General features: G+C 38.0%; 1 protein-coding gene across 1 annotated transcript; it reads left to right on the forward strand.

Moving 5' to 3' along the window:
- Positions 1-21,430, forward strand: CENPC (centromere protein C). Its single transcript, XM_056490129.1, has 18 exons — positions 1-104; positions 1,372-1,418; positions 2,577-2,638; positions 2,966-3,054; positions 4,130-4,220; positions 4,324-4,540; positions 5,383-5,586; positions 5,757-6,136; positions 6,770-8,576; positions 9,127-9,165; positions 10,402-10,475; positions 11,536-11,604; positions 12,401-12,505; positions 13,322-13,420; positions 15,983-16,081; positions 16,365-16,519; positions 16,935-17,025; positions 18,432-21,430. The coding sequence occupies exons 1-18, from the start codon at positions 90-92 to the stop codon at positions 18,503-18,505; spliced, it is 3,717 nt and encodes a 1,238-aa protein (XP_056346104.1). The 5' UTR covers positions 1-89; the 3' UTR covers positions 18,506-21,430.
- Positions 21,431-22,734: the final 1,304 nt, after the last annotated feature.

A 22,734-nucleotide genomic window follows, 5' to 3' on the forward strand; every position in this document is an offset into this window, starting at 1 on the left:
GGTGCTGCCGGCCGTTCGTGCGCGCTCGGCGGGAAAGGCGCGCGAGGTTCAGCGGCGGCGGGCGCTGGGCGCATCGGCTCCGATCCGAGATGGCGGAGGCCTTGGTGAGACAGCGGCCGGTCTGCGTGTGTCCGTGCGTGTGTCCGTGCGTGTGTCCGTGCGTGTGTCCGTGTCTGCCTGCTTGGTTTGTTGTGAGCGGCGGCCGGGCTCGTCCCTAGCGCAGAGGCGCGCTCCTGAGGGGAGGGATGGGGCCGGTCTTTCACTTTCCCCGGAGGAAAGCGAGGCTGGATTTGGGGTTCCACACTCACTCCGGGTCCGGGATGTTGGCGCAGATATTTGTGTTCTGAGGGCTGGTCTGTCGGGAGCCCCGTTCCCCTCAGCGCGCAAGTGTTTGCGTCAGATCCCGTTCCCCTCAGGCTGCCGCTGGAGACTTCCATGGGCGACTGAGCACATCGAAAACGGGACACTGTGCAGGCACGATAGAAACGTGCTTAAGTTTTAAAATTCTTCATGTGTAGCGCGACACGACCGCAGTAATAAATGAACTGTTAAAGGCTCTTTTAGGTCCGTGACAGGAATTTTTGATTTCTTTAATGCGGCAGTGCATTATGCTGCACTCCTGCGAGCGGAAGGCAGTTTAGGGTCGAGTGCCGGACTGGCTGGGCCGGATTGACCGCGAACTGCGGCTCTGTATGGTTTCTGAAGTGGTCGCTTTTGGTCAGTCGTTTTGCCGTTTCACCTGTAAACTGCTTCTGCCACTTTAAACCGATGTTAAAAATTTGAAGTGAAATCAATCCATATGGAGTTTTATTTTTTGACACCAGAAGTAATATCCAAAGGGGAACCACAAAGTGCAAAGTACTGCCGGTATGGCAAACTTCAGAAAAACGTGCTGAATTCTCTTGTGTTAGGATTACATAATCTCCACACTGCATATACTCTTTAAATTTAAACGAATTAGGAAGAAGTTGTAGTTGTTTTCCAGCTAAACATTTACATTTGTTGAGATGTTTTCCTGTCACATTTGTGAAGAGCTGCACTCTGCTTTGCTGTTGAATTTTTCTTGCACTTTTTTCCGATTTTATCCTCTACAACCATTGCTAATTCTCAGGTCAGTGACTTTATTTGATTACACTTGAATTATTACTGCTCTAGTTGTGGTAAATGACTGGATTCCTGTCTGCTGTTTGAATGACTTTGGTTATACTTGGGTTTCAAGGGTATGAAGAGGCACTGTAGCATTCTAAGAAAAAACAATGCTGCAATAACTCCCACTTTCCCACTGCTTCAAGATGTCTTGAGAATCCTTGAGCTGCTTACTTGTTTTTCTGTCATCATGCTTAGTAAAAATTGATTTTTATTTCTTCACAGAATGATTTAAAAAAAGACTACAGACCAAGATTCTGCCATGGAGGAGGGTAACTTGCATTTAAACACCTATTCTTAGATTCTGGAAAATTTATGATGATTTTTATCTGTATGTAATGTACCTTATTAAACATGATGTTCCCCAAATTTCTTTTATTTCTTAGTGGTAAGAGGAGCAAGGTTCCTCTTGTTCTGCCAGGGCAACAAAGCTCCAAGGGTTTCCTTTGTATTCCTTTCCTGATGCAGCAGATCATGGTGTAGCTGTACATGAGGTACCGCTAACTGGGCTGCCTGAGTGGGGAAGCAGTTAACCTATGCAAGCATGTTGCCTTTCAAGGAGTACAGAATTGAAGCCAACGCAGAGTTCCAGCATGTTTGGATCTTGCTGGTAAATGTTAGAGATGAGATTGAGCATTTGTGATGCTGTGATGTTCTTTACATGCGTATTAGAAGTCTGTGAAGGTTTTGTTACTGAAATCCATTTTTGGGTGTGAGTTTCATAAACTTACCAAATCTACTGAATTAGCTGTTTTCAAAGGTATATTATGATCAGTATGGGAGTAATACTTCACAGCTTTTCCAGTGTTATTTTGGTTCTGTCAACACTATCTGGCTGGTAAATCAGTCATTTCTTCCCTTTTCATTTGTGCTGGTTTGAAAGAATAATCCAATGAGCTGAGCTGTTAACATGCTTATGGATTGGACACCTCAAGCCAGTCCTTGCTGCTGAAACTTTTGTATAAGCACAGAAATAACTTGTTTTACAGGGTGACTCCCTGTATGGAGGGATAGATGTGCAGTAGCACATTTCATTTCTAGGTCTGCTGTGACTGCATCACTATGCGAGGAATGTAACTTGAGGTCAGATTTATAAAAAAATTACTTATTTCAAGTGAGACTCTAGTCAGCCTAAAGCTCATTTACCTCAGGGCTGTTGCAGTAGTTGCATGTTTTGTTTTATGTAGAGAGAATTCTTCATTCTTATTATAATATGTGGCAGTGAGGCTTTTTTGTCCTGGTATTCTTAATTAGACAAATTTCTTTGCGGATATCTATGCATGGAAATGGTAGGTAAAATATATATTGAAGTTGGAACTAGGGGAAAGAATAAATTAAATATTAAGAAGTAAAACTTTGCTATTTTAATATTTGGGATAAGAGCATTTGGCATTTTTGATTGAAAATATTTTTTTCCCTCTTGTTTCTAGAAATAAGATTGATCTACGCCAAAGTCAAAACTTAGTGAAACTCATACGGGATTGTTTTGAAAGTAAGCTCTTATTTGGTGTTTTGGTTGATTTGCTGATAAAACAAAAAAAGTAAATTCTTCCTTGTGTTATATTTAGTGGTAAGTAGATCGAAATAAAAAATAGGGATAAAATGGATAAAAATAGTATTTTTCAGGGTTTTTGAAAACAGCCCCTTCCCAGCTTCTTTAAAACAGTGTCTTAGCTGTCTTATAATCTCTCAAGCAGCTGATTGCTTTCTTTTTTGGATTTACATGACCTTAATAAGCCTTAACTTGTTAAAATAAATGAAACCTGGACAATTCCAAGATTCCCATATTTACAGTTTTTTTGGTTTTTTTTTCATTTAGGTTACCGCAAAGATGTTGCAATGAACTCTCCAAGTTGCTCAACCTGTATTTTGGAAAATGAGGAGAGGACTTCAATGCAGAGCCAAAGGGTAAGTTATGTCAGTGTCATGGTGTAGCACTGGGTACAGGTTCATGTGGGTACAAGTTAAACTCTATAGCATTTGGTTCTGTATGAGCACTTGTAAAAGTATTTAGGCTATACTTTTAATGATCTGAAATAGTTGTTGAAAATATGGATTTTTTCTTAGTTTGTTGTGCTCTAATAGTAAATATTCTGGAAGTAGAATTATTTAATAATTTTTTTTTCTTGGGTTTTTACAGTCCAAGCTAACTAGTGAAAGATTCTTCAGCTTTTTGTCCAGGATAGTTAAATTTCTCATGGTCTCAGGCTGAGGGATGCTGCCTTATTACTAGTGGTGGGTATGGCTGTCTTGGACTCCATTGGAGTTGATTGTGGTCACTTTGCCAGATATGTGGACACAGTTCCTAGCTATCAGATGGACAGTAAAATTTAAAGGTGATTCATGTAGAAAAGCAGCTGGTTAAGTTCTGATAGTTATCTGTACAATAACTTGAAATATCTGTGAGTTTGTTGAAGACTGGAAACAAGTTGAAGGCCTTGCTAGTGTGCTGCTTGGGAGGATGATGCCAACAATCTAGTTTGTATATTTAATTGTAGTATTTTGATTTTACTTTTTTTCTTTTAAGCAGGATATTCTGTTAATGGTGGGATCTAGAACAGGCGACTTTATAATGGTGTTTGTTTACTTTAGTCTGATGTTAGAATAGACTATAATCTGAAAGCAATTCTTGCTGAGCCTCAATCTGTCTTAATAAAGATTAATAATTATATACTTTAGACTTATTCATTCTAACGACAGTAATAGTTTACCTCAAGATTAGCAGGATGTCTGTTTAAAGCTGCATATAGATTTTTACTGTACACACTGTTTCATCTGCTGTTTGAAATTTACAGTTATTTTTAGAAAGTTTTACACAGTAGACAGTTGAAGTGTTTAGGTAAAATAGAACTGTGATTCGAATGAGTATGAATTAATGGAAGGAGATTGTATAATGCTCTGTAGAAATGTATTTTCCTGTTAAAGTACTGTTGCTTTATCAAATATTTTACTTCATCTCATCATATGTTACCAATTATGACAGCCCAAGCCAGTGTTGGCCAGCTCTGTGAAAAGAACCAGTAAGTCTCCAGATACTTCACCTGTGTCACCGCTAAATCCTGTCAGCAGCAGAGGTTGGTCACACTATTGCTGAATTAAGGTCTTTAGAGCAACTATTTCTTGGGATTTTGTAAGGTTTTAAATAAAAGAATTAAACCTGTTCTGTATATGTGGCAGGACAGGCTTGTGAATCACACGTGAAGTCTGCAACAGATTATGTAGCTACTGCTGAAAAAACAGAGTCTTCTGCATCTAAAAGTGAAGAAAAGAGTACAGTAAAAGATGTTGAAGCACGGTGCCGGTGTCGGGATGTGCTTTTGGGCTCTAAGGATAATCGTGGATCTGCTAGATCACCTCCTCCTGTGGAGGAAGTGAAACGTTCTCCTGTCGTTAAGTAAGTGGAGCTGAACATGGTTGTGGTGTCATATTCCATGTGTGCCCCCTACTACAGGGTAAATCAAGTTTGGATTGTGAACTCAAAAAATAATTTCATGCTTTTTAGAAAATTTCCATATATGGGTTTAGAACAGGTAGAATTATTTTTTATATGTTTTTTCTGGTAATAAGTGCAGTACCCAAATGAAAGAAGCCTGTCAGAACAGATTTAAACTCTCTTTTCCAAGAAAGTGCACCAAAGTATAAGCTTCTCAGATTGTCTAGACTTCTTTGGTGAATCCTATTAAGAGTGTTGACTTTAAAAGTTAACAAGAATTTGTTAAAGCAGAAATGAGGTTCTTCTCGCTCTGAATATACAAATATTTTATACAAAGTAAAGCAGCTTCAGTGGTGATTATTATCTCCTCACTGAAAGATTTGAAGCTGAGTTGCAGCAATGGCCAGTGTCTTGGCCATACTTCTGCTTTCCTAAAGGGTAGAATCTCAGGTAGGTCATAAAGATGGACTGACACTGATCCCATTGATGGAATGAGATTGGAAAGGCAGTGCACCTACAGTCTAGGAAAACTGACCATTTCTGAAGCACATTCTCGTAGGATTAGGAATTTGTCATGTTGAGGAACCTTTACTTTGATCAAGAGTCACATGCTGACTCCATGTTGCCTGTGGACACTTGCTGGAAAGTACTACTGCTGACCTGTATTCCAGTAAGTTTCCAAAAGGAAGCTTATTCATAAGAAGTGAGATGCTGTCAACAGGAGCATCTGTTCATCCTCAAAATACCTTATTGTACACTCAGGATTTATAGCAACATGTTTGAATGCTGTTTCTCATTCATAGATTGTGTTTTGATAACTGGGGAACGCCAGCTGCAGCAGAGAGCCATGGAGAAGTTAAAAATTTGGAAGGGCCTCAGCCTGGGAGAGATGAGCAGGTTCTTCCTGTGCAAGGAACAGAACGTGTTACTGCATCATCTGCCAGGACTGAGAAGCCTTTCTCTTCAGCTGTCTTAGCAGCTGTAGCAACAAGAACACTTGGACAGAGGTTTGTTTGGAGGCTTAATATGGAATGTATGATGGATGAACATTCCAAAGAATGTTCTGTACTGTGTCACGGTCTTGGGAGTTACCACTAGATTTGGAAAACTGAAAGTCAATCCCCTCCCCCCCCCACTCCCTGAATGATATGAATGTTTTTTTCCCTCCATTCTTTAGATATTCAACCTCTGTATCACCTCCATCACCTTGTCCTATGAAACATCAAGATACAGAAATAGAAGATGAATGTGAATTTTTAATTGATGAATCAAGTGATGCATCTTCTACATCTTGGATTTCAATACCCACTAAGAAGAAAAAATCAAAAAGTGGTGGCTCTGCAGCTCCCATTTCTAAATCTCAGCCCTCTGAAAAGGAGAAGACTCAGAATAAGAAAGTCAAGGACAGAAAAGTACAGGTTAAAGCACTTACTAAACAGAAACTGGATCATCTGGATGTTGGAACTTCTGACTTGAAAGAAATGCCAGAGTCAGATCCAATCCCTAATAGTGAAGAAAATGTCCTTACATCTCAAAGCCGAAAGAGTACTCATACAGGTAAATTATTTAACAGCTCTTCACACCTTTTCTTCCAGATCACATTACTGGATTCTTTTCTGGTGGTTTATAAGGAAATTATAATAAAGTAGGTGATAGACATCAATGGATTTCTTTTTGGTGTTTGAGTTGCATACTTAAGTTTTGGATGATACATATGGGTTTTTTCACCATACCCTTTGCCTTCCTGTTAGGACATTAAGAATTAAAAAAGGCAGTGTTGCTTTTTTTTATGAAGATGCATAGAAGGTAGGTACCCAACAAGCTTTTGTTCTGTGCTTTGAACAGAAAGGGGATTTAGTTTTGGAAATTATTTGTGAAGAGTTTTGTAGCACAAAACACTGTAAACTGGAAATGTAACATTACTGCCCCATTTTTAATTAGGAAATGCTGGAAGGACACCAAAGTTTAGTTTTTGTTTTTTATGGTTTTTTTTAGTTTAGTGTTTTAGTTTTTAGTGAAAGCCTTCTTTTAGCCAGCAGTGATAAAACTGGTTTAGTTATAACCTTTTGTTTTTCCTTTTCCTTCCCCATTTTGATTCTCTGGTTTGTTTTTGTATACTCAGATGTCAACATGTATCTTCAGGTTTAATGGGAAAAGGTATTAATGTTCAAATATTTTGTGTATTGACAGGAAAGACTAAAAAGGATGCACTTAGACAAATCTCTCCAAACCAGAAAAAGAACACATCCTGGAGATCAAAAGCTGAAGAACTGATGTTGTCATGGTCTGGATTGGAAACAAAACCATCTGATGAAGAGCAGCATAAAACAAGGATGCTGCTAAGTGAGGATTTGCCTATGCCCTCAACTAGGCATCAGGAAGAGCAGACTGTGTCACAAAAAAAGTCTCTCAGGTCTTCCAAGAATCTACAGTTGACTTCTGAAACTTCTCAGGATTTAGGTAAGAAGAAACAAACTGCTGAGCAGAAACTTCCAAAAGTCGAAGAAGCTAAGAGAGGGACAGTAAATCCAAGGAAGACTAGGAAATATGTCCAGCAAAGTAATAGTAAAAAGCCTCAGTTAGAAAGAGAGGAGAGTTCTGACAGTGAATCTGATGAAGAAGAGCTTGAAAGAGAGCCTGTAGAATTGAATGAAGTGTGCACCACATCCTTGACTCAGAAGTTGACTAGGTCTTCTGTTAAGAAGAAACAGACTGTCGAGCAGGAACCTCCAAAAGTCAAAGAAGCTAAGAGAGGGACAGTAAATCCAAGGAAGAATCCTAGGAAGTCAGTCCAGCAAAGTAGTAGTAAAAAGCCTCAGTTAGAAAGAGAGGAGAGTTCTGACAGTGAATCTGATGAAGAAGAGCTTGAAAGAGAGCCTGTAGAATTGAATGAAGTGTTCACCACATCCTTGACTCAGAAGTTGACTAAGTCTTCTGTTAAGAAGAAACAGACTGCCAAGCAGGAACCTCCAAAAGTCAAAGAAGCTAAGAGAGGGACAGGAAATCCAAGAAAGAATCCTAGGAAGTCAGTCCAGCAAAGTAGTAGTAAAAAGCCTCAGTTACAAAGAGAGGAGAGTTCTGAAAGTGAATCTGATGACGAAGAGCTTGAAAGAGAGCCTGTAGAATTGAATGAAGTGTGCACCACATCCTTGAATCAGAAGTTGACTAAGTCTTCCGTTAAGAAAAAGCAGACTGCCAAGCAGGAACTTCCAAGAGTCAAAGAAGCTAAGAGAGGGACAGTAAATCCAAGGAAGAATCGTAGGAAATCTGTCCAGCAAAGTAGTAGTAAAAAGCCTCAGTTAGAAAGAGAGGAAAGTTCTGACAGTGAATCTGATGAAGAAGAGCTTGAAAGAGAGCCTGTAGAATTGAATGAAGTGTGCACCACATCCTTGACTCAGAAGTTGACTAAGTCTTCCGTTAAGAAGAAACAGGCTGCCGAGCAGGAACTTCCAAGAGTCAAAGAAGCTAAGAGAGGGACAGTAAATCCAAGGAAGAATCCTAGGAAGTCTGTCCAGCAAAGTAGTAGTAAAAAGCCTCAGTTAGAAAGAGAGGAGAGTTCTGACAGTGAATCTGATGAAGAAGAGCTTGAAAGAGAGCCTGTAGAATTGAATGAAGTGTGCACCACATCCTTGAATCAGAAATTAGAGACTCCTGTGACTCAGAAATTGACTAAATCTAAAAAGCCTAGAAATGTATTACACACACCAGAATCACCTGGTTGTGCAAATAACAGAACTGCTTTAAAAGCCCTCCAGTATCAAATGGAGAGAGTGAAGAATTCTGAAAAGAAACGGTTGTCTGCCAAGTCCTCAGGGAAGATACCCAATAAAATTCCACGTAGAGCCATTAAAGCTCTTTCCTCAAGCTCTGAAGATACTGAGTCTCAAACAGATTCTGACAGCTCTTCTGTACCGGATGTGGCAAGGAAAAGACCTAAGTTACCAGATGTGAAAATAAAAAGTAACAAAAGAAAACGTGACATGCAGCATGGACCACAGTAAGCTTTTTGTGTGATTCCTTACAAATGTGGTATATAACTTTGTAGATAATTAAACATATCTTGTCAAATTTTAATCAGTGATGGCCCAATTGAAGGATGTGATGGTTTGAGGCTGATTGAATAGTTAATAGAGAAACCAAGCAGTTTAATCAACATTATTTTCTCAAAGCTGGGTGCTGTATTTATTGTCTGCTACATGAGGAAACTTGTTCTAGTTAGTGTTCTTCTGAGACTTGCACAGCAGATCCAGTTTAACACAACCCCACCACCCTTGGAATAACTTCACTGTCAAGTTTGTTCCTTTTAAAAAATAATTTTAGAAAACACGGCATTTAATTCTTCAGCTATATTTTTTTTTGTCAGTCTAAAGACTAAGTTCAAGTGATCTAAAACCTGGTTTATAATCATTGGTATTTGCATTGCTTTTTAATTGTTTTTAATGTATTTTTATAGTTTTGTTCAGTATGTAAAATTATTGACATACAGGTTCCTTTCATTAAGTTTACTTAACACCAAATATAATAAGATTTTTTTTTTTATTTTCTAGGGATTCCTGTGTACCTGCAAAGATTTTGAATTGCGAGAGGTAATTTCCTGAGTTGTTTGAAAAATATTAGTTTAATCCTAATTCTACCCCACTGAGGCCCCCTGAGTGAGACTGGGCAGCTGGTGCAGCTACTGTGTTCTGTGCCCTGCTGGTGAAACACAGAGTATAACAGAATTGCGATTTGTGCTTGAGGGCTTTAAATACTGTGCTAATTCAGTTAATAAAGTAATGCAGTTTTTCTTCCTGTCATGAATAAGGGGTCATAATAAGCTTCTTGCCTTTGGAGATTTCTTTCCTTTGAGGCTTGCTTCCACATTAGTTTACTTTTAATCAGTGTACTTTTTGAACAGAAAGACCAGAACTAATGACAGCTGCTCTAATAAAATTTATGTCAAGTAGGGTATAGAACTCTTGTCTGCAATCCAAATTTTGTGCATGTACATAGGCATGTATCTTCCCCTTTCATGAGGTGGGGTCTTAATAACAAAACAAACAGGAGTAGCATTCTGTGAATTTATTAAATTCTTATGCAGTCATTGTACTGAAAATGTTGATGGCTTTAATTCTAACGAAACCTACTGTAGACTGACTTGGACAAATTTGTAGTGTAAGTTTGCTAACCTCGGTAATTGAAATGCATCTTTTGGAGTTGAGGTGGATAATGGCTGAACTTCCCTGGCACAGTAAAAGCAGCGAAGCACAGCCTCAGGTGGTGGAAAAAGGAAGGTCAAGAGTAGTGATGCTAAGGCTGTAGAAGTTTTGTTAAAAATGGCTTGATTGCTAGAGAATCTCTTTCAGAGTTATATGTGTAAATGGCTGCCATTTTATGGGGAGATTTCATGACAGACTACATATTAAAAGCTGTTTTACTGTCCTTTTCTTTAAGTATGCAAAACAACTCTTTAAAGCACTTCTATTATTATGGTATATGGAAAATTGGTATATATGGCAAAAGGTAATGCTGCAGAGGTGAGGAGAATGTTCTGGAATGGAGAAAAAAGTAGTTTAGGAAGTCTCTTTAGAGAGGAGGTGTGAACATTAATTGTCTGCCTGATGACTTAGTAGAGGAGTACTTAATGAACTTCTGATCTGTGATTTTTAAGGAGTGGTCATTTGCTTCAGTTTCTAATTGGTATAGACTTGTTTAAAAGCAAAATAAAACCCAGCCCACATGATCTGAAAAAACTTGAATTCGCTATTCTTGGTAGTGCTATAATGTTGCTTTGACACTTAACATGTTCAAGCAGGTATATTTTTTTTTTTTTTCCTTTGTAGTGGGCCTGTTCTAGAAGACTCTGATCTATTTACATCCAGCACTAAGTCTTCTGAACAGGATGATACATATTCAGGTAATGTTTAAACTTAGTATTTCCTTGCATTTTATATATAAGCTTTTTATAAACTGTAATGACAGTTCAGTAATTTATGTTGTATTCAGTTTGTCCAGAGCAAAAAATGCAGATTTTATTGATTGTGGTTACATTTCTATCCAAGTGTTCGGTGCAGCATGCCAGCTTTATGTTGTTAGCTTTGGGACAACACAGCTCTCCATGGGTTGGCATCATGCCTACCAGGATAAAGTTTTTCTTTTCAAAATATTTTGAACAAAATTTTCAGGCTCAGTTTGTACCAGTTTGATGTCTTGCTATGTTGATGGTCCGGTATGCAGTCACTTTAGGCAAACCTGAGCCAAATTACAGCATGAATTTGGCATGTTTTCCAAGAGTACTTGGGTTTGGTGGTTGGTTTTTTTTTGGAGGGGGGAGGGTGGTATGTTTGGGGGTTTTTTTGTTTGCTTTTGTTGTGTTAGGGTTTGGGGTTTTTTTTTGTTAGTTGTTTGGTTTGGTTTTGTGTTTGGGGGTTTTTGTGTGGGGAGGGTTATTATTATTTGTTTGGTTTCAGTTTTAAATTTCACTACACTAGTTCCACATGTTGTCATAATGAACTTGAGCCCTGGAGATCCAAAGTCTTTTCATTAGTGTTTCAGGCGTGAATGTTACTAGTCCATGCAATGCTTTCTTCAGATACCTAGTTTTGTATGTTCTGGTAAAAAATTTGTTCTAAAATTAGGTTTGAGTGATATAAATCTGAATGAGCTTGCACTTTGATCAATAAAATTATGTGTATAATTTATAATTTGTCAATGTTCACTTTATCAAGAGGGATATGTCTAAGGTGTATTTACTTGATTATATAGTTTTCAAGTAATTTTCAAGTTTACTTTGTTTAAAGCTAATTACAGATACTGTTTATCTGTACTGGATTTCATATATGTTTATAGCAAAAGGTGTTAGTGGAAGCACTATCCTCGGAACTTCTATTTGTGTGAATTTTGCTTGTTTCTAGTCAGTATATTGAATAGAAGTCAGGAATAATATATGCCTTTGGGATTTTTGAATGTGTTTTCAGATAGTTCTGAAGAGATGAATTACAAATTAAGACGTCTGTTGGCAGATGAAGTAGCAAGGCATAAAATAGGTAAGAGTATTTAAAAATGTAGTGTGTGTAAATGCAAATGCATTTTCAACTTGATGTAAACATTGCTGAAGGAGAGACAGGCAAACCTTGAAATGAGTTCATCTGTTCATAAGTATTTACAGATAGGTTTTGTTATTTCTTCAAGTATAGCCCTTTTCTTAATTTTAAAGTTATTTTTTAAAACTTCTAGTGTTTCTTTTTTTTATTGCTCTATTCAACAATTATCTTTTTAACTGCCACATTTCCATTTTTCATGATATTGTGTTAAGGAAACTTTCAGGTCTGACCATCCAGGAGCCACTCTGGCAGTCACACTCCCACCACCATCACAGACTTCACGTCCTAGGACTGAGAAGGATGCAGTTTCTGTTACTGTCCCCTTCCCATAACTGAGGCAGTGCCTTTTCATGGTTGCTGGTGAAATCCCCCAGATTCAGGCAGGGTTCTTAGTGAACCACTAACATTAGGAGCTCAAGGACAGCAAACATGGTACATCTGTGAAGACAAAGCTCTTGACAAAGACTAAGATAGATAGAATTAAATGTAATGTCAAGTCAGGGTGATGATTGTTTAAGAAAAAGAAGGGTGAAATACTGATGTATGCAGAGGAAGGCATTCAGCAATGTCCTATTTTCTTAAATCCTACTTTCTTATCATGGTAGCAGTGTGATAAAAATATCAGCTGGGAAGTGCTAACCCTCTTGTGGTACAGAATGAAAGGAAAGAATACTTAATATTTTTTGTCTCTGAATTTTTCTTTCATACTTAATGCAAATGACTTCATACTTTAAATCAGTTATGCCTTCCAATACACCTAATGTTCGTCGGACTAAAAGGATACGGCTGAGACCTCTGGAATACTGGAGAGGAGAACGCGTAAATTATACTATGGATCCTTCAGGTATTAACTCCAAAATACCTATTTGCTTCATTTGGATAGAGCAGAAAAGAAATCTGTGAGTTGGTCTTGCGCTGTGCAAGCTTTGAGATGCTTACTATTGGGTAACATTTTAAAAAAAGATTATTTGTGGTCTCCAGTTACTTAGTCATCTCTCCATGCAGTTTTCTTCTCTTCTGACACCCCTGTGTCAGCTGGAAACAATATCAGCAGAGCATGTTAAATACTTTTGCCTTCACTGTTGAGGGAAGAACAGAAGAGTTTCTCTCTACTACTGGGTTTTTTATGTCAGAGATTTTTGTATCGTACTGGAAAAGAGACAATCTACTGGATCATTCATTGGAGCATTTCTTCTCGTGTGAGAATTGTTTTTCAGAGCAGATACTATAACATTTTATAGTCTCAGTGTTAAATACCCTAGGTGAGAAAATAGATCTTGTTCTCAGGAATTTTTTTACTGACAATTCAGGCTATTTTAGTCCTTTCCTAATTAATTAGTTTAGTCAAAAATAGTATTTTTTTTTTTTGTGTCCCAAAAAGTGGTGTTTTGTCTTAAAATTATTTTCATGCCATGGCTTTCTGAAATGTTCTTTGACTGGAATTTTACCAAATCATTTTCAAAATGTCTCAAATTGCATTGCACTCCAAAGTACTAATGTTGAAAAACTTCTTTGTTTGTATTGTCTTTCTAAAGCTATCTGAAAAATTCAGCATCAAGGAAATGTATTCTCAATTGAAAGGCTGTTCGGTTGTGCAAGTTTGCATTCTTTTAAATTTACTATGAGTTAGTGGACTTTGTTTAACTTCCTTTTGTTTTAGGAGGGCTTGTGGTTAGTGGAGTAGTGCATCCGGAAACAGAATCTCTCACGAAGAGTAAAAAGAGGAAGAAGGATCATTCCAAGGAGAAGACAGATACAAGTAGGAACACAGACTTTTTTCCTTTGGATACTGTTAAAAGTCTCTTAAATCAAATGCTCTACTGCTCTAAGATTTTCGTCCCATAAACAGTCAATTCTCTCTCTGGATGAAAATAATTTTAAATCATAATTTATTAATATGATCTGATGAGGAAAAACATGTTCCTACTGGATATATAGCAATGCTGTACATTCTTGTTGTCAATTCACTTCTCAGTGTAAGAAAGGGAGAAAAGCTGGACATACCCAGAAGTGTTGTTTAAAGCAGGGGCTGAAGAGACTAAACTGTACTTATTTTGTGTTCAGATCATGATGCTAGTATGCACAGTTAAGGTATAAAAACTTGTAGCCGTTTTGCTGGTACCTGTAATAACACACCTAAAAACGCAGCGGAGAGTGTTAGTGGGGCTTCAAGCTGTTGTAGTTCTAATACAAAACCACAACATGGTAGGTGAAGAGAGCTTTAAGAACAGTGCATAAAGTGGTTAAAAGTGGGCAATAAATCTGTGTTTAAACAAACAGAGACTGTCTGGCCAGGAGATAATAAATATGTAAGTAATGCTCAGAAAAGAGGATCGAAGTCCAAAACCAAATTATTTTTGCTGTGCTCTCCGGAATTTGTTTTAATACTAAAGAGCCTTTCTTTATGGGGAATATCTAGAGCCTTTGTTTGAAGCTGAAACATTTCTCTGTGAAGTTATAGAACTAATAAAATAAATGCTAACAAAGATGGAAAATGCCATATGGTTCTAGCACTAAACTAATCAGGACTTGACATAATCATCAGAGAAATAAGGAAGAAAGCAATCACTGTTGTACCAATTTCTGATTTTACATATGTTTCACGTAAGTTTTATTCCTTACCTCTAAAAGAAAGTGGAAGGACTAGAGAAGTTTTAGGGAAAGCTCATCAAAAACCTAATAGGACTTCTACAGTTAAGACTTCTCAGCCCTGAAGAGAATGCTATGGTGGGAATGCTATGGCCTCTAAGGAAGAGGCCTAAAAACACCTCTGATATCATGAGTGACATGGAGAAGGGAAATAGAAGTAAATTGTCTTGTTGGGGTTTTTTGCTTGTTTTTTTAAACACAAGAACTAGAAGGTGTGGAAGGAAGACAGTGAGAGCTGGGTTATTCAGCAAAATAAGGTGGTCATTCTCACTGTGTTCTTCTTGCCCAGAATATTGTGCATAAAAATATTTATGTAGTTTCAAGGCAAGAATCAGATACATTAACAGGAGACTTAACAGGAGAGTTAATGGCTCTAAATAAAGACCTCCAGGTTAGAGGTGGAAAGTATTCCCTTTAAGTGTCAGTATATGATTATGGCATTTTGGGGAATGGAAGGAATTCCTGCTTTGGGCAACTGATGGGAGACAGGACCCTGGTCTAGATCAGTATTTGATCAAAGTACATTTTAGATTGTAATATAAATCATTTGCAGCCCATGAGAACCAGAACTGGTGGTGACTGTTCATACTGTAGCTTACAAGAACTATGGGTTGCTTCAAATGCCTTTGAACTGTTTTCCAGCGATTGATTTCCTCTTTAACATTCATCCTCAGAGATGGTCTTTCACTCACATCCTTGAGTCTTAGTGATGCACATAAGGCCTGTCAGCCAAGTAAAATTTCTAGCACAAATTCTTAAATGTTATTGATACAATAAAGATTCTGTTTTTATATCTATAGAGTTATACCTGTCGATGCTTCTTTTTATAGAGAGATGGTTATGTTGGAACAAAGCTGTTCGAGCTTCCTCCCGATTGTCTTGCTGTAAGACTATTTAAGCTGCCATGTGTGCCCACAAAGTGCTATAGCTTGCCTTTTGCATGTTTCTTTGTCTGTGTTTTAAAGAAATTTCTTGTGCACTGTAGAGCTAAAATTGTCTCCTTAAAAGAATTCTGCAAGAGGCTTTGGGATGTTTATTGTGCCATGAACATTCTAAAGCATCTCTTTTCTATTTAAAAAGCATAGTGTTGTCATCAATTCTTAGGATATTTCTTTCTCTGCAAAAATCCTTTTTATTAGAGCAGTAGTTCTCAGAATTGCAACTTACAGTGAGATTCCTGTAGTGTTATTTCTTGAGAAAATGAAAATTGGACACATGCTTGCTTATCTTTTGAACGCTTTCTCTCTTAAGTCTCCTGATGCCTATCAACAATAGGTTGAGCAAAAACACTTGTTCCTTGCACTTCATCATGTATTTCATATTCTCTCAGCATCTGTTGGTAGAAAAACACTTCTCTCAAAACAGAGTTGAATTTTGAGTAAATGCTGTTGTTAATAGCATAGGATAAGTAGTTGGCATTTCCCTAGGAAATTCCTTAGAATTTAGACAGTGTTCGTCTATTACACACAGAAATTATTTCGATGAGAGAGACACTTTCAAAGAATTGTTGATGGTTTCAAAGCATTCAGCCTATTTAGTCACTTATTAAAGGAAATATAAGCACTTAATGTGTGACATTAGAATTGTGGAAAAGTTGTGGCTGAATGATTAACCTTTTAAAATCTATATTGACTTCTTTTCTGGTTTTGTTTTGGTTTCTTTGTGTCCTCAGATAGAGGAGAGGTGCCTGTAATTTTGAACCACAGTGTAACTGGTGGGTCTGAACCAATCATTGTACGTGATCCAGTAACAAATGAGGAAGTGCTGCTAGGTGAGTTGAATGGATGTGACCAAGGGATTTACTGAATTATGTAGACTTATTAAAAAAAAAAAAAAATTCATGCCACATTGGGCATTAAAAGGTGAGGTTTTGAAATATTCGTTGTTCTTCTGGAGAAAGGTCTGAGGGAGACACAATAAGTGTCCTGATTTTTCAGGTAAATATTAAGTCTAGATTTTGGAATTGTTGCACTGAAACTATGTGTTGCCCTGAGCATGTAACAAGACTAATTATGTGGTAGCATTAATGTTAATCTCCTGGACATTTTTTGTAGATTGTATAAGAACCGCAAACTGTGTTTCTTGCCATCGAAAGGATGAAGCAGCAGAAGTATACAAAGATTTGAGTACGTCTCATTTTGCAACTGGTGTATTGATTCTGAAACCATTGAGAGTAAAAGGGCGCCAGTTTGTCTACAAAAATACAATAGTAAGTGTGCTTTTTAAAATTTTTATAAAATGGGCTTGGTAAACAGGAAATCTGTTGCGGCGATTGGAAATAACATATGAAGTTGAGAGGTCCCTCCACCTGCCAAAACAAATAAACATTAATTAAATGTTTGCTGAAGGTACTTTGCATTCACATTGCTTTGCTTTGTATTAAATTTGTGTGTCCATGTGCTCCCACTTCTGGATCTTGCAGGCAAGATAGAAATAGCAAAAAAATAAAACTGGACCCCATCCCCTTTTGAGTTGTGCATCTTATATTTCATCAGTATGGGGAAAAAAGTATTGCAGCTCTGCTGGCTGATTTGGGGTTTTATCTTTGTTTTGTGTATCCAAGTGTTTTCTTGGATATCTTTCTTAAATGTTGCTAACCTTCGAACCCTTTGGTTTCCATTAAGGTTTTCCGCATTCTCCGTGGCGAAGTTATTGCAACAATACATAAGGCATCATACTATCTGTCTACAGGGGACTGCTTCTATGTTCCAGCAGGTGAGTGCATGTGTCTGAAACCTGTTTGTTGGGAGGTGCAGGAGACTAAATTAGCATGCTAGGAATCAAAACCAAACAGAATGATTGAATAAAGAATGGGCCAGTACAGGCTGATGAAGAATGGAATGTGACAAAACACTGGACATGCGTTGGTGATCTAAGGGTTGAATGCAGGGATACACATAATACTTGTTTATGTGAGTTTGCCTCAAAGTTTAAAAGACACCACCAAGTTCTAAGAGTAAATTTGTCTTGATATTCTGGTTCTGTCACTAGCTGTAATGTTGAGGAAACATCACAGGCAGCCTAATTTTACTAGTAATTAATATAATTATTTCTGCCACTGTATACTTGCTGCTTTTCTCCTATGTAAAGTTATGAAAATCCATTTCGATCAGTTTACCATATTTTGTGCTTGTCTATAGAAGGTTCAGACTATCTTGTTGAATAAGTTGTAACTTCCTATGTTTTCTTGAGAATTTCAAGGCCTGATTTTGTCCTTCTGATATAAAAGTGGCATGAATTCCATATGAGAGGCTGTTCATCAGTGGGTTAAGACACTAGTCCAGAGATTTCGTAGCAGTGTTAAAGCATGCTGTTCATGAAGCTGTAGAGAGCTTTTGTACAGCTTTCCTGTGAAGAGGCCTATCTTTAGAAAATGAGGAATTAGCCCTTTTTTTCCCCGTTAACTTTTCAGCACAGTGTCCTGACTGAACAGTTGTTGCTCAGTTAGTACTTGGTGCTTTGAAGCTGTTTTTTGGTGTTTCAGTCTTAAAGGTCTAGTGGGTCTGCAGAGACAGTTTTGTCACTTGCTTTTTGGGAAAGCAGATTATACAAAATTCTGAGAGTTTTGCATGACCATAAGGATGCACACCTCATTCTTCCCTGCTTCCTGATGGCCCCTCTCAGTGTGACTGGAGGGACAATGCAGTGTTTGTGGCAGGTGATTCATTGTATCACTGTAGGTGAGAGTGAGGATGTTGCTCATTCCCAGTGTTCAGGGCCTCCTATTTGATAATTCTATTTTGTGGTCATGTTAGTGTGCAAATATCAAGTGAAGATCCGCAGATAAGTTTCCATTTTTATTGATAGTTTCTGTAGGAATAAATTAAATTCAGGCACCCTAAAGATTTATTGTGGATTTTGAGAGCTGAGAGCTCATGCCTGTTACATTCTTCTCAGTAAAAGTCGTCTAAGCAAAGATCAAAGTAAATGGCACTAGCTGTATTCCTTACCATCTCTTTGAAATTCACTGATCTGCCTGTAAGAGTGGCATCCTAGATTAAGAGCTAATACTCCTTCTGATAAACATGTATAAAATAAAACTATACTTGACTGTAGACAGGAGAGGACTTCAAAAATTGCCAGTGTCTCCTAAGGAAAACTTACTCTGTTTTCCTTTGCAGGGAATGAATATGACCTATATAATCCTCGGAATGAGCCAAGTGTTTTTGTCTTCACACAATTCAAACAGAGATGAAGAACTTTCTGCAAAGAAGTTTTCTTAAGCATTTGGCAAGGTTTTGTATGTTCTGAAGTTCTTTTTACATACAAAAATGTTTGAGCGGGCCCACCCTAAGTTTACAAATAAATACATAGTACCTGAAATCAACATAAGAAGAGTTGAGGAATAAAACCCAGAAGAAAGTTGGTAGTTTGCTGTCAAACTGAAATGACATAATTAAAGGGCCTTTGTTTTCTTCAGTTACTGTTCTTAAGCCGTTGACAGAACATGTAAGTTTGAAGTGTGTGGGTATATTTGTTGTTCCAAGTTGTATCAATATGCTTAATCTCCCTAAAGGTGCTTAGCACTTGAACAAACTCTGGCATCTTCAGCTAATATCTGATACGTAGTCCTAAGGACTGCCTGGTAGAATCTGCTTAGAGTAATCACTGGTTAAATGACAAACCTGCTGTTTGCATTCCAGTAATTGTCTAGGAGATGGGCTGCTGTAAGGCAGCTGTGCTGTCGCAGATGGTACATATAGCATTTGTCTCCCAAGCTCTTCAATATTCCTTCCGGCTGAAGATAAGGTTAAACTACAGCTATTCTCGTATGCTGCTTTCTCTGGTCTTTGCTATCCTTGAAGAGAAGGAGAAATGGAAAATTGAATTGGAATTGTGAACTTCTAAGGACTTGAGAATTGAACACTAACTTTGTAACCAGTCTTGGCCATGATCTTTATGCTAAATATGGAGTATACATTAAAGGAGGAAAGAGGAATTGGCTTTCAGCTGTCAGCTAACTTCCTATGCCTATGAAAGGGCTTGGACACCAAGATTACCATGCCATTGTGAAATATCATTTGGATTGGGAAATTTAAACTAATACTCAAATACTGTTATTCTCTTTCAAGCAGTAGTTCCTATGGTTAGTACATATATAGACTGACAGTGGAAGTACTTCACAGAAGTTGTGTGCTCTCTTTTCATTCATGGTGGAAAGTTCTTTTTTCCCCACCTCAACTTTTGTAAGCAGTTTAAAAGTTAAAAAAACAAGAGAGTCATTTAGTTACTAGATATAAATTTGATGTTGGCAGCTTTTCTAAATTTTGGCCTTGGGTTGGTCTCTTCAAAGTGAGCAAGATTCAAATAATGTCCCTCCTGTGCTGGAGCCATACCAGTTACCAGATGGGCACATTTGTTGTCTCACTGCTTGAGGGAATCCCACCCACTAAAATGTTTAGTTTTTAAGTCTTTGAACTCGTTAGGCCTACAGAGATGTGGAACTTTGTCACTTGGAAAAAGCACAGGTATAGGATTAAAACCAAAGACTGCTTCTAACCCAAGCAGGTCTCCCAGCAGTCAGGCCATGGATGAGATGGTCTCTCCCAGCAGCAAGTTGGTTCCAGTTGAAAATCAGAACAAGAAAACTTTTCAGGGAGTTCTGAACAAAAATACCCTGCACATTCTTTTCCGTGTTACCTGTCTGCAAATTGGATAGCAGAAGGATGGATAGGATACTTAAGGGGTTAGCGTAGGGACTTTATGTGAATGGACCACAGGACTCATGGTCCTAAAGGAGAGTGTGGGTGGATGCTGTGGCAGAGCTCAGCAGGCTGCTGCTTGCCAGGAATGTGTTTTCATTTGGTGGGCTGGGATGAGAAGTGATGACATCACCCATGTCATATCAGGCACTGATGTGTCTTTGCCCATTGCAACTTGGCAGCAAGGTCGTGAGGCAGTTTTCTTTTGAGTCAAGAGAACTAAGTCCTTCAGGATGCTTTCTTAAGAAGATTAATGTGTGCAGACCTTTTCCTGACACAGGCTGGAAAGTGCAGATGTTCAAGTGCAGGTTTCAGGTCAGCATACTTGTTTGTGTTTTCCTAGTTCTGTGGCTGGGAGTTTCAGAAGAACAGGGCAGATTTAGTAAAATATGTCACTTTTTAGGCTGGATAGTTTTGTTGCTCTCTGGCTGGTTGGTTTCTTGACAGAAATGTCCTGTGTAGTTTGCAGGCAACTTTTTTTTTTTTTTTTTTTTTTTTTTTTAAGAAGCACTATCAGGTTTGCCGAGGGATGTTCTCTGGAATATTGCTCTGGTTTAACAGCAATTCTATTATTTGTCTGTAGATGGGGCTTCAAGCACAGCCCTTAGTCCTTTGCAGGCCTCTGTCTGGTTTTTGAAAGGCAGGAAGAAAAGTCTGTTAGAGATGAAGATAAATTCAGTTGAATTATCTTGCAAGGAGATGTAAATCAGTTGCCCTTCACAGTAGAACTTAACTACTGAACGTTGCTAAGTTCATTCAGTTACATGGACGTTGTACTTGTTGCATTCACTTGCACAAAATTGTTCTTTAAAACATCAGTGCACTGCAGGACCTGGGTTGTTTACTGTTAGTCTGGATTGCATTGCAAATGTTTTTCTTCAACTTGGCACTTGTTAGAAATTTGCTGCTGTGTCATTAGCCTAAATGCAGAGGAGAAGCAGGAGAATGTTCTGAGTGCCAGGACTCCTGTGGCTGCTGAGTTGTGCAGTGTGCCAGTCAATAATCAGTTGTTACTCAGAAGCAGCAGCTGATGTTTCACCTCTGCCTGGTCTTGTTTTGGTTCCTACTTCCTACATTTTTGTATACAGCAGGCCAAATAGGATATTGCAAGGAAATAAGCCGTTTCTGAAATGTGACAAGTTAGTGTTTTTCCTGCGTATGTGTGATTCTTTTTGCCAGCCTATTTTTCACTGTGCTCAGTAATCTCACTTCCACTGGCTACTGTGGATTAGCCAGGTGGTTGTGGAGCTGGGCTAAAGTTGGTTAACCAGTGTTACCTGTTGTAAAGTTGGAATCTTTGTCTTCAAAGAGACATGGCATTTTCTGTTGTCTTTGACATGCACTTACTGTTCGTGGAAGATACATATTAATATCCTAGTGGATAGCCCTGTTTCTGTGTTTTAATTAATTGCTTTTTATCAACATTAATTCAGAGAGCTGGAAACAAAAGCCAAGTAACATATTTCAGTTTAACATTAATAGGTTCATGTGTTCTATAGCAGGTACAATGGTGGTATCCAGGGGCTTGTTTTAAGAGGCTTAACTGAGAAGTTATGTCACAATTAAAAGTCAGAGTTTTGAAGGCTTTGCCTCCCTTCAAAAAATTACAGGTTAGGAAGTTCTTTTGCAAATCTATCTTTTTGTAGTTTCATTTGGTTAGAAAACTGTTCCTGTTTTGCTAAACAAAGCTTTTTGAAGCTTAAATTAGCAGAAGAATGATTGCAGAACAGTCAGATGTGTTTGCACATCCATATTTGTACAACTCTGTAAACATAAAGTAGAAGATTGGGAGCTGAGTAATTACAGACAAAATAAACAGGACCAATAAAACAAACTGTTGAGGCTTAGATACAGCTGCTATTTTTCAAGTGCACAACTAAATTGGTCATCTGCAGATGATTTAAAATCAACATTTGGGGAATGCAATAAACCTAAAAAACTATTTCCTCATTTCATAACAGCTTAAAAGGCATTTCACCATGAAGGAATATTTCTTGTATATCTACTGCTGTATGGACTTTGCATGATGTCTCTTATAATCAGGATTTACTTTAAGTGATGATTGATTGCAGGTGATACATCTAACTGAAGAGCATGAACCATGCTTCTTTCATTGACAGCTGTTGCAACTGAACATCTTAGTTTTTCCAAGCTAGCACATCTCTTTGGCCTGATCCTATCATATCACAGATGTTCACAAATACAGTCAGAACAGATCTCAAAGGCAAACTTTTTGGGTTGCATGGATGAGCTTCAGTTAGGATTTGACAGGCAAAGTGAGTCCTATAGTCCAGTTGTAAGATGAAAACATCAGTCAGAACAGTAGGCTGCAGAGTATTAGGAAACAAATATGTTAAAAGGTTTACCTGCAGAGCTGCTCTGTGTTTTTAAGCCCACTCATGAAGTTCCTGTTCTGATCTGCTTTATTTGACCTTCTGTGCCCAAGTAAAGGTACAACACAAAAGTTTGTAAAACCATAGGTACTTGGCACTCCTGCAGCAACAAGAGCAGCAGTGATTGAAACAAGGAGCTGGAAGGAACAAAGTGTTTACTTTGTAGTTTATTAAATGGTTATGATTACTGTTAACACACATTTGTTCATTTACCTTATTAAAAGTTTTCACTGTTCAAAGATGTGTTCAAAGATGCCTTTTTTTCCTGTGTTTTCAAAAGCAGTATCTGAAATGAGAATTGATCAATATCGATGGTAAGAAGATGCATG

This window comes from Oenanthe melanoleuca, chromosome 4 (assembly GCF_029582105.1).
Source record: "Oenanthe melanoleuca isolate GR-GAL-2019-014 chromosome 4, OMel1.0, whole genome shotgun sequence".
NCBI lineage: Eukaryota > Metazoa > Chordata > Aves > Passeriformes > Muscicapidae > Oenanthe > Oenanthe melanoleuca.